A 12,885-nucleotide genomic window follows, 5' to 3' on the forward strand; every position below is an offset into this window, starting at 1 on the left:
AATACGCAAAAACCTTAATAACTTGCCAAAAAATAGTACTTATTTTTATTATATGTAATTTACCAAGATCCAGACGAAAAAATGTGTGCATGATTTATTACAAATACAGAATTAAGAAAACATTATAATATAAACATTATAATATAAGATTTATTTTTATGAGAGATTTTTTTATTTTATATAGCTCTCTCTCTCTCTCGCTCGCGCTCTCTCTCTCTCTCTCTCTTTCCCTCCCTCGTATTATTATTTTGTATTCGTTTTTGAGCCAGTGTTGGAAAAGAGAAAATAAAAAGACAAAAAAATGAAAATTTATTCTTTAGTATGCTGACTACTGGAACTGCTTGAACGTGAATGTCGTTTAAATTTTGGTTGATCCGCAGAATCAGAAACATTCTGATTTTTCTTTGGTTTATCCTTATTAAAATAAGATGTATTTCCATCTGTGTCATGTTGTGCATTAGATGTACCTCTTCTGTAATCATTACGTCTGTCATAATATCTATAATTAACTTTACCAAATCTGTTAGTTCTGTACGAGTCACGTCTACGAGGAGAATAATTTCTTCTGCTTCTTCTATCGCGACTAGATCTACGATCATAATCTCTGTCCCTTGATCTTTGACGACCTCTTGACCTAGATCGTCTACTGCCACGTCTCTTGCTCCTATCTCTTGAATCGTATCTATCAAATCGACTAGTTTCATGTTTCATAGATTTTTCATTTTTACGTTTTGTATCTAATTTATCGGTTGATGTCAAATCATTAATATCCACATTTTTATTTACATTATTATCCTCATTTTCTTGAACACTTTCATTTGTAGTATTTTTTTCTTCCACTTGATCATTTTCTTTATTTTCTAATTGTTCAGTGGGTATACACGCGCTACTTTCAAATTTTTCCATTAAGTAATTATCATTATCAACACGTTCTTCAAATTTATCTGTTTTATCACCTTCAGGTTTGCCACCTTCTTCTTCCTTTTTTAATCGTTCCTTTTCCATTTTCTAAACATACAAAATTTGATTAGATATTAATCTTTATATTAAATGTTATAGTTTATTAGAAACATACCTGAAATTCGTGTAATTTGATCGTACGATTTTGTGCTTGTTTCCAATGTGGTGGAGTTACACTTCTGGAACGACTTCGCGAAGGAGTGTGATAACGCTGAAAATTTGTCAAAATTAAATGTAACAATTTATAAATTATTCATTTTTTACATTTAATGTTTACAATAGAATTGGTATTAAGTCCTTTTATACAAATTCACCCATTCATCTGTGTATGATTATAAACATGAAACAAGAAACTATAAATCGTTTCTATAATTTATAGATTAGTAACATAAAAAGAATGAAACAAGGTGAATTATTGTAAAATTTACTTTTAAACTTAAACTAAGGGATACCTACAAATACACCACGCCCTTTAAATACACGTCCAGTTTTTCTACGTAATCGTATACGTTCTCTGCCAAAATGTTGTCGAAATTCTTTTTGATTAGCATTGTTGGTAGGTCCAGCTCTGTATAAAAATTTATTTGCTGGAACCTCGGGTATCTCGTCGGGATCAATTTTTGTCACAGATACAAGTGGATGAGGCTTATCATTTTCATCTTCGTTTGAATTATGAATTTCACCTTCTTCTGATTTAGCTCTTTTCTTACTAAAATATAAATATGATGGTACACAAAATGTAGAAGAATTATTTAAGTTATGATAAAAAAAAAGAAATTATTTCAATTTCTTTTTGTATACCTTTTTTTGTTTTTCTTTTTTTTGCTTTTCTCTACATGAGAATCGGAATCTGATTCTGAAGAGCTACGCTTTGATTCATGTTTTTTTCCTGTAAACAAATGCATTATCAATTATCAATTTATTAAAAGAATTTATTATTATTTTCTATACATAAAAATAATATTTGAAAAGTTAATAAAAAAATTGTATAATACTGACCTTTACTTTTAGTTTTCAATACTAATTCTCCACAGTTAACAACCTTAGCATCCTGTAATGGACGGGACATACGATCAACCGGTAATCCCTCAATGTGCATAACAACTTCCTGGCCAGACACTACTTCTCCAAAAACGACGTGGACACTGTTAATTAAATGAAAAGTTCATTAAAAATAATCCATACATACAGTATAATAATTAATTCATTTATTTTGTTGTTGTTTTGTGACTTACTTGTCGAGGTGAGGCGCTGGTTGTGTTGTACTACAACAACAAAATATGATTAAGGTGATGAGAGATGAACAGAAAGAGCCAGCGTTCAGTGGTCATTGTGTTGTAGTAGTGGTGTGCAGACCCTTCCCTCATGACTACACAAAAACATGGCTATAGTTATTCATTCTTTCACATTTAATGTTACCACTATTCTTTTCAAGATTCTCTGCAAGTCCTATGTGTAATAATGAAGAAATGTTTCAAATACCACATTTCTCTTATTGGAATAAAAAATAATTAATATGACAAAAACTTAAAATTATATAAATAATCCATTCTATTATTATTATTATTATTTGGCTTTACTTTGATATAATTATAACAATTTTCCCAGTTATTTGTATTTAATTTAATTCCCTTTTTTTGGATCTCTTTCTCTCTGGTATCACCACCATCAACTAACATAGATGATATATTTTTTTTTCATTTTATTTAAAATATCATAAATTGCCATTGAAATTGTTCCTTAATACTAATAGTAACATGCAAAAACAATCTTAATAGATAAAAAAACAAGAATACATTATATAAGTAACTTTGTTGGTAACATTTGTAGAATTAGAATATACTATATTTCTTTTTCCAATTATTTGATAGTATTTATAATATATTTTATCATATAAAAACAATTTTTTCATATTTGATAAATTATTACGAATGAAAACTACACATAAAAAAAACAGCTCTACAAAAAACACTTTTAGTAATTGAATAATTGATTTTAAAATTATTTATGTAATATTTATAATTTGTAAATATGAAATAATTAGATTTACTAAATATACAGTAGTATCAAATAAAGGAATAGTCTACAATATTATTTTGTATGCTATAATGAAATAATCTATTAAGAAAATTATATATACATGCAAAATGTTAAAATATTAATACTTTTACTTACATAAAAAACTGTGATCCATTAGTATCTTTACCACGATTAGCCATTGATAATAAAAATGGTTTATTATGCTTCAAAATAAAATTTTCATCTGTAAAAATAATATCATTAAATAAAAGAGATTCATCATTCAATTATTGTAATTAATTGTTGTCATTTAAAGATGTTAAACCTAATTAATAAGTAAACAATTCAACATCTATTATATAAGACACTAAAGTTTTATAATATTCTAAAAAAAGTTATTATTTTGACTTGTGAATGGTTCAAATTATTATACAAAATATGTTGACAAATATATAACACTATATATATTAAATTTTATTTATATTTTTACCTGCAAATGTTCCACCATAGATAGATTCACCTCCGGTACCATTACCTACTACAAAATCACCACCTTGTATCATAAAATCTTTCACAACTCTATGAAATACAATTCCTTTATAATGCAAAGGTTTTCCAGTTGTTTGTCCAACTCCCATTTCACCGGTAGATAGGGCACGAAAATTTTCACATGTCATAGGACATACATCCGCAAAGAGTTCAAAAATAATGCGACCCATAGGTAGACCACCTACTTCTACATCAAAGAAAACTCTTGGATTGACGTTCACCATGATGTTTTTTTTTCTATCCTAAAAAAATACAAATGATATTAATATGACTTTTCAAATCAGTAGAAAAATATATGTTACTTTGATATATAAGTATTTATAGTTAAATAAATAAATGAAATTTATTGTTATAACTAATAAATAATTAATAATTGAATGTAATTTTTAATATATGGTAATTATTGCAATATCTAACTTTTTTCATTCATTTCCACTTTAAATATTAATTTAAATAAAAAAAAATGTATCACTTAAAAGTATACCTAAAACGTTAAGAGCGTTATAAACGTGGCAGACCGTTGAAAAATGGTTGCTAAATAAGTACGGTTATATCAAGATGTAATGCGATAAATATCATCTATATATCTAAAAGTTAACTAATTTTAATGATACACTTGAAAAGAATATCACTTATTTATTAATAATAACTTTAGAACTACTCAAATTTGCTAAAAACGAAACTTCAATGGAATCACCATCGAAAGTATGGAGGAATGAAAAGAGGAAATTATAATAGTTTGTACTTCTTGTCGAAAAGGATAGTTACAGCGAATTATTTTTTCATCGACAAATTTTTGTCGCAATTATCATGTAGTTACATAAGAATAAGACTATACATTGAAATTCCTAGGAATATTAACATTGGCACTATTGTATTGGTTGTTACATCTACCAATGACGTTAATGGACAAATTGTTACTAATTCTTATCTTCAATTAAATTTGTTTTAAAAACTGTATTAAGAAAAACTTATTTCTATTATTTATATCACTATTAATTATAATAGAAAGAAAATATCTTTTTAAATACCAACAAAATAGCATGAAATTTTAAACCTTGCTTTTTTATTCGTAGAATTTATCTTTAGTTACTACATGAATTGTTTCAATTTCTAATTATTTAATTATAACATTTGATTATATATTACAATTAAAATATTTTTATAAATAATATATATAAATATGTTATAAATAAAATATATTTTATTATTATAAATATACTAAAATATATTTGACATATAAAGAGATAATTATACAGTAATAAAATAGTTGATTTCTATTATTTAAAATTGGTAATGGAAAATAATTTCTCGTATTTATTTTTCTAGTAACTTTAGTTAAAACACTATACATGTTTTGCACAAATGAAATGTAAGCAAAGATATCGATGCCTCGAGTATATACAGTAAATATATTGGCATACGTATTTTCCTTTCCAATGTCTCTAGTATATATATAACATTTATTATAAATAAGTATAAAAAAATTAAAAAATAAAATCTTCAAATATATAAATTTATCAAACATATAAAAGCATTATTGAAGATGACTATTTATTTCCTAAAATAATTCTTTAAAACAGTTTGTAAATAGATACGTAAGTTTACGCTGTTATCCTTATGCTACATACGCATTTCACAGGTTTATTGCTTTAACATATTAATAATGATTAATAATAACAGCCCACACATGAGCTTGTTTGTTAAATAATAAATGTCGCTGCTTGTCATTAGCTACTGCGTCATGCACATATGTTTATGAATGCGATATTTATAGTTTTGTCAACTATATTTTTTTAATTGTATTAATTTGCTTATAATTTATATATATACATATATTAATATAAGAAAGGTATTTTCTATTTACTGCGACAGCATTAAAAACAAACTCGTAAAGATCGAGGATAAAGTAAAGTGTTAATTTAGTACGTAATTTAAAACGTTCTATTGACGTGTAGACATTTAAAATTTAAAAAGTTGTCTCCATTTTACTTTTTATTTGATCTTCTTTAAAGAAAATTTTGTTAGAAATTATTTATTTACTTTGCAATTGTCTATTAATATTTTTCCATATTGTAGAGATTTATCAAAATTCTATGTAGGACATTTAACCTTAAATAGCAATTATATATTGCATAAGAAAACAAAAAATGACTTGAATTAATTGAAAGTTTGTTTAATTATTTATAAGTTATTTTAATTATTATCTCTCTATAAATAGATGTAACCTTAAAGGCATAATTAATATTTAACTTTTCTTTTTTTTTATTTTACTTTTTTAATTGCAAATATTTCACATGAAATGTTATTGATAAATTATAATATTTATAAATTATATATATATTTTTTTATAGGTTCTTACAACAGATTAAATTAAACAAAATGTCTTTGATAGAAGGTGTTGGGGATGAAGTTACAGATTTTTTTATTGTTTTGAGTATAATATTGGTAGCTTGGTTTGCTTGGTGTTCTACAAATATTGCTGATCAACCAATAATACGCACAGTACTTATATTGCAACATCGAACACGCACAAGCATTACAGAACTAAGAGCAAGTCAAAACACCATTACTCTTAATCAATCTCGTAATTTGGAAATATCAGAAGAAGATTCTATAGAAACTAATACTATTGAAAATAATCATTCAGAATCAAGCTGTCCAGAAACATCTGTTGGAGGTATTTAAGTATATCAGTTATGTTATGTCAACAATATGTTTATTAAATTTATCATTTAAAATTTTATTTATTTTATTTATATTAGATGCTACTACTCCAGCATTACGTAGAGTACCAGAACCTACAACTTCTGAAGAAATTCTCATTGAAACTATGGATTCATTTAATAACGAAGAAACAATAGCATTAGAAAAACCTAATAAGGAAAGTTCTACAGATGAATCTAACTTAACAGAGTCGATGTGTACTAGTACAGAATGTCCATCTGACAACTTGTCAACTGCCAATGCTAATGAAATTAGTATAAAATTAAAATTTATAAATGACGATCAAAAAGTCGTGACAGGAAGTCTTAAAGAAATGCTTGGAGACTTCAAAAGGTACATGTGTATTTATTTGTAAAAATTATAACGAAAAATAATCTTTATTTATTCGTTATATTTTTTTTTCAGACGACACTTTCAAGTAGAACTTGACTCCCAAAAGTTGGTGCGCTTAGTATTTAAAGGTCAAGTGCTTCAACCGGATAGTCAAACATTAGAAAGATGTGGTCTTTATAATCATTGTGTAGTTCATTGTTTAGTACATCAACCACGGCCAGCAACAACATCATCGAGACCTCATACATTGGAAGATTCATCGATTTATTTTAATACACAGACTTTTCAAGATCTCCCTGCGGGTAATGGAGTCAGCTCTGTACATAATGAATGGGATTTAAGTAGGCTCTTAATGAGCATTTTGGCACTCATCTTAGGTCTTGCTTGGTATTCTCGTTATCATTATGCCCAATTTTTTACTGCGACAGCTACAATTGTATTATATGCACTCACTGCAATATTCACAGTTCCTTTGTTTAGCAATTTTTTTCCTGATCAAGATAGCATTAGAAACATCGAGTGAATTGATATTACTACGTTATTATTCAAATAATTGTTCAAACAAATTTTACTGATCATAAATATTATTGATAAGTAACAAGAATGGACTTTCAGCACTCTCGTATTACTTATTGATTTATGCAGAAACATCATCGATATAACGAATAAATATATAAACAAAAAAAATGTGATTTTTCTAATAGCTTACAAGTAACTTTGCTGAACAAAAAAAACTCAAACAAGTGATTAATATATATATATATATATATATATATATATATATATATATATATATATATATATATATATATATATATATATGTATAATATGATGTAGTAAGATATGAAATCTATATTGAATTATTTCAGCTTTAATGATAATCTCTAAAGAAAAGAAAAAAAAATTTAGAAAGTCTAAATAAAAGAAAAGAAATGTTAATTATTTTATGAAAAAGATCAGCAACCAAGAAAATAGAGTATGGTTGTATCCTGGTGCTCTTTATGTTATTATTTCTTTATTTACTGTTATGTATTTATTAATATAATTATTATTATTTTTAATATACTAATCAAAGATATATTGAATTATGATTTTTCAAAAAATATTTTTGATTTATAAATACATTTATAAAAAATTATTACAAGCATTTGACTTGTTAATGACCATTAAATGTGTTAATAATAATAAATGTATTAATATATAAATGTATTAATAATACAATTAGAAAAAAAAGAAATAAATTATAAAATATACATACTCTTATCATATGTTACAGTTAAGTATGAGCATTAAAAAAGCATATCTATTAATCTTACGTTACAGTCATTTTTAATGTGAATATTTTTGCAAGTTGAAGTAATCCAAATGCATGTAATAAGACCCTTCATTAGTGAAATAATTATGATATATTTTATTTTGCTTTGTGAATATGAATCATAATGACATTCCAACTAATATAATACTACTATTCTTATTATAAAAGAAATAACAAAATTATCATAGTCATGATTTTAACAGTAAGTTTTTAGTTATTTGTCACTTTATAAAAATGAAGATGACATATTTACATATTAAAATATATTATATGATATATAAAATATCTTCTTTATGTGTATAATATAATTAAATATTTTTCTTTCTGTGTTATATCTTTTGACTTGATATTGATGCAATTAAAATGAAATATGTATAATTATTTTGAAAAAAAAAAAAAACATTTATAATAAGAATATAATACACGATATAATAATTCAATTATAATTTTGTAAACCATTAAAAAAATAAAGTTATCAATTATGTAATTATTTCTTATATTATTGGATAGTGTTATTAAAAAATAACAAAAATCTATACAACATTTTATATATTTTTTTTTTTTAGATTCATGTGCTGTATTGAAAAATATTTTGTAAAAAAACATTAACAAATGTTACGGATTTAAAATCAATTACTCCACATATTATTAATGTCTTGTTTATTTATTCATGCTTCTTTATAAAGAAATTGTTTTGTTTTCTTTATCTTATCATGTTTTACAAAGTATTACATAAATAGTTTTATGAATAGAATAAATACATGATAATGTGTATGACAATAGATGGTATACAAGAATAGGCAATTATTATTTTTTTTAATTATTTGAAAAAAAAATGGAAAAAATATGACGTGAAATGATAATTTTTATATAAAATATAAATAAATTGGGGTTATTATTTTTGAAATGATATTTTTAAATAAATCAAATAGTTGAATAATTTATATCATTTGTACCTTTTTTCAAGTTATATTATTTTTAAGTAGAATGACTAATATTTATTGTTTTAGCATGTAAATCTAATATTGACGATACGTCTGGAAGTGTAAATACATTATCCTTTGCGTTAAATAAAGCTTGTATATATCTTTTCAATGCAAGCATATTAAATGTAATGTTTCCCTGAGGATTTTCTAAAAGTATAGTAGTTTTTCTTGTATCATTAATTACATTAAGGAAATGACATTTAGGAGTTTTACAATTAACTATTGTATGAAATATTTCAGTGCCCATTTTAACTACTTGAATAATTTTTTTATGTAATGAAGCAATATCCGTATTATTTGTAAGTAATTTTCCATCAGCGTATAAGTCATAATTTACTCCATAAATTCCAAATATAATATCTATATTTTGTCTTAATTGTTCATACGAAATTAAAGTTGTAGTTTCAACTGTTTCTACTTCTAACAAAATTGTACCTGCACAACTGGTAGCATCAAATCTTGGTGTTACGTTAATTAATTGGACATTAGCGTATTTTAAAAATGGTTCAACATCCGTTGTATTATTTTTACATGTACTTTTTATTGTATTCTTAACAAGTACAAGTTTCATATCTACGCCTTTAATGTTTTGCATTTCTTCAAGAATAATATTATTATTATAATTAGACATTTCAGATATATTTTTTTGAGGAGTTTTAGTAGCACTTTCGATAAATTCTTTATGGCTGAGAATAACTTTAGCTAAATTACTATTTATATCTGGAATTTTATAATAAACAATGGCTTCATCGGATGGCACCAATTGAGCTTTCTTTCTTAATTTTTGTACCCTATTAATTATTTCTCTTGCTATTCCTTCATTTTGCATACTTTCATCGGGTGTAATTCCTAGAAGAATTAATATATTTCCTTCGCTGTGTGCTTCGTATTCTTTAGAAAGTTGTTTAGCCATTGGACCGGTAAAATTAAACATCAAGCGTAAATCACCCTCGCCAAGCTTATGACCTTGTAGGGTAATTTCCTTTGTAGCTACAAATCGTTGTAGCTGTTCATCTGACAATTCTTTAATAGCTTGTGTAATTGATTTAAACTCTCCTTTCAAACGTGCACCTAATACTCTATGATCTGGTTCAGCGCGTAAAGTTACTCCATATTTTTCTTTATCTGTCGTGGTTATTAATTCTCTTACATTTAATTCTTCAAGTATATATGATTTTAATGAAACAATATCTTTCAAAACGTTACTATCTTGATGAATAACAATAATATTTGGTAAAGGATATTTAACAGGAATAGTTTTTCTATCTCTTACAATCCTGCCTAACTCAATAATAGTTTGCATATAGGATACTGATTTTTCAATACTTTCATCGATTAAATGAATATAAGGATTAGGAATCATTTGATAATGAACACTATCCATATTAGAATTAGAATCAGGTGGAAGTAGTTTAGACAAACGTTGAAACATAAACTCTGTTAAAAATGGAGTGAAAGGTGCATTAATTTTAACCATTGTGTAAAGTACACAATACAAGGTATTTAACGCATTTTGACAATCAATAGTACCACTTTCACCTTTTATTCGTCTTCTGTTCATTCTTACATACCAATTAGTAAGATTATCTATGTATTTAATTAAACGAGGAACTACAGTGTATAGTCTATATGCTTGCATTTCTTGTTGAAGAAATTTCAGTAGTGTTTGCGTGAAAGATATTATCCACTTATCCATTATGTTATTAGAACAATTATTAGATATATCTTTATATACAAATTTAGTTTTTTCCTCTCTTTCAAATCTTTCAATATTTTGCATTAAAAATCTAAATGCGTTATACCAAGGAAGAAGCACATCTTTTACTATATCTCTAACACCTTCTTCTTTGAATCTTAAATTTTCCGCTCTAACAACAGGTGAATTGATTAAGTACAATCTGAGAGCATCTGCGCCATACTTGTTGACGACTTCAATAGGATCAGGATAATTCTTCTTACGTTTAGACATCTTTTGTCCGTCAGATGCTAAAATTAAACCACTGGCAACAAGATTTTTAAACGGTGCTTTACCAAAAAGTGCAGTAGATATAACAAGAAGGGTATAAAACCAGCCTCGAGTTTGATCAATGCCTTCCGCTATGAAGTCTGCAGGAAAACTTTCTTCAAAATTCTTTGGATCTTTAAATGGATAATGCATTTGTGCATAGGGCATTGAACCAGATTCAAACCAACAATCAAATACTTCTGGTATACGTCGTAATGGTGGATGTCCTGGCCGTGCAGATGGAATAGTCAAATTGTCTATATTTTCTCTATGAATATCAGACACTTTTGTACCAGTTAATTTCTCCAATTCTTCAATACTTCCAATACATACAACTTCTTGACCATCTTCAGAAATCCATAAAGGTATAGGATTACCCCAATATCTATTTCTACTAATTGCCCAATCTCGAGCATCTCTCAACCAATTTCCAAATCTTTTATCTTTGACGTAATCTGGTACCCAGTGAGTATCAGCATTGGCTACTAATAATTTGTCTTTTATTGCTTCGACTCTAATAAACCATGATGGTACAGCTTTATAAATCAATGGCGTATCAGATCGCCAACAATATGGGTAACTGTGTTTAACTGGAACACTATGAACTAGTCTGTTATTAGCTTGAATATATTTTATAATATCTTTATCCGCATCTTTTACATATTTTCCTTTAAAATCATGAACTGGATCTGTAAAGCGACCGCTACTATCAATAGGACATATAATTTCTTGGTCCTTCGTTATAACACCTGCATTTAAACAACATCTGTAATCGTCTTCTCCAAAATAAGGTGCCTGATGTACAATTCCGGTACCACTTTCCGAAGTAACATAATTATCATTTAATATTACAAAAGCACCTTTCTCTTGTAATCGATCAAAGTATGGAAATAGTGGTTCATATTGTTTTCCTTTTAAATCTGATCCTTTTCTTTTTCCACATACAGTATAAAGATCTTTGGATTTATAAATAAGATTTAAAGAAGATTCTAATAAAATATAAATATTATTAGATTTATTATCTTTAACTTCTATATATTCAAAAGTAGGATTACAACATAATGCCAGATTGCTAGGTAAAGTCCAAGGAGTAGTTGTCCATGCTAGAATAGATACACCCGGTTCGTCTCTTAAAGGAAATGCAACTACTACAGATGGATCTACAACGTCTTTATAATTTTGCCCAGATTCAAAGTTTGACAAAGGTGTATTACATGCGGTAGAATATGGCATTACTTTAACACCTTGGTAAACCAATCCTTTGTTGTATAATTCTTTAAAAACCCACCATATGGACTCCATATACCACGGATACAATGTTTTATAATCATTTTTAAAATCTATCCATCTACCAATTCTACCAACTATTTTCTCCCATTCTGTAGCATATCTCATTACAATACTTCTACATTCCTTATTATAATTTTCAATACCCATTTTAGCAACATCATCTGGACTTTTAATATTTAATGCTTTATCTATTTCAAATTCAACGGGTAAACCATGTGTATCCCATCCAAATCTCCTTTCAACGTGACGCCCACATTGATGAGCATACCTTGTTATAATATCCTTTATTGTCCCAGCAAGTATATGTCCGTAATGAGGTAAACCAGTTGCAAAAGGTGGACCATCATAAAATGAATATTTTGGCTTACCTTTTGACATTTTTAAACTGTTTTGAAATACGTCCAATTTCTGCCATAATTCTAATATGATTTCTTCTTCTTTTGGAAAATTAATTGTTTCTGATAATTTTTCAATCATTTTGAAATGATCTTTTGATTTGAGCCTGTAATTAACACCGTCTGTTATAAAACGTTACCATGAAATTCCGTAGGGTTATGAACTCATGCACTTAATCTTGCAGCATGGAACCAGGAACCGTAAAAGAAATATAAAACTTACGAATATTACATGCAGGTGAAATTAAAGTACCGTACTCATTAACAGAATTTTTGTAAACAGGTGCAACCAAATGATCCAAATG

General features: G+C 26.6%; 3 protein-coding genes across 7 annotated transcripts; 1 reads left to right on the plus strand and 2 right to left on the minus strand.

Annotated features, from left to right (window-relative positions):
- Positions 1-18: 18 nt before the first annotated feature.
- On the minus strand, positions 19-4,289 carry Moca-cyp (nuclear cyclophilin protein Moca-cyp). The gene is made up of 9 exons (XM_015320082.2): positions 4,013-4,289; positions 3,470-3,770; positions 3,136-3,223; positions 2,196-2,225; positions 1,960-2,105; positions 1,762-1,849; positions 1,417-1,669; positions 1,076-1,171; positions 19-1,008 (listed from the first exon to the last, which is right to left on the minus strand). The coding sequence occupies exons 2-9, from the start codon at positions 3,750-3,752 to the stop codon at positions 310-312; spliced, it is 1,683 nt and encodes a 560-aa protein (XP_015175568.1). The 5' UTR covers positions 3,753-3,770; positions 4,013-4,289; the 3' UTR covers positions 19-309.
- Positions 4,290-4,940: 651 nt separating this feature from the next.
- On the plus strand, positions 4,941-7,383 carry LOC107065945 (transmembrane and ubiquitin-like domain-containing protein 1). Of its 5 annotated transcripts, none has more exons than XM_015320086.2 (4): positions 4,941-5,126; positions 5,883-6,208; positions 6,294-6,588; positions 6,661-7,383. In XM_015320086.2, exons 2-4 carry the CDS (start codon positions 5,911-5,913, stop codon positions 7,109-7,111), a joined length of 1,044 nt encoding a protein of 347 aa, XP_015175572.1. In that variant the 5' UTR covers positions 4,941-5,126; positions 5,883-5,910; the 3' UTR covers positions 7,112-7,383. The 5 variants fall into 5 exon arrangements, with proteins under 5 accessions (XP_015175572.1, XP_015175574.1, XP_015175575.1 ...); XM_015320088.2 differs by lacking the exon at positions 4,941-5,126 and adding an exon at positions 5,150-5,170; XM_015320089.2 differs by lacking the exon at positions 4,941-5,126 and adding an exon at positions 5,229-5,380.
- A 1,164-nt stretch (positions 7,384-8,547) lies between these two features.
- Positions 8,548-12,806, minus strand: IleRS (Isoleucyl-tRNA synthetase). The gene has a single exon (XM_015319975.2). The coding sequence runs from the start codon at positions 12,660-12,662 to the stop codon at positions 8,883-8,885; it is 3,780 nt and encodes a 1,259-aa protein (XP_015175461.1). The 5' UTR covers positions 12,663-12,806; the 3' UTR covers positions 8,548-8,882.
- Between the last annotated feature and the right edge of the window lie 79 nt (positions 12,807-12,885).

Source organism: Polistes dominula, unplaced genomic scaffold (assembly GCF_049000335.1).
Source record: "Polistes dominula isolate Pdom_NZ unplaced genomic scaffold, Pdom_raw_medaka contig_77, whole genome shotgun sequence".
NCBI classification, from domain to species: domain Eukaryota; kingdom Metazoa; phylum Arthropoda; class Insecta; order Hymenoptera; family Vespidae; genus Polistes; species Polistes dominula.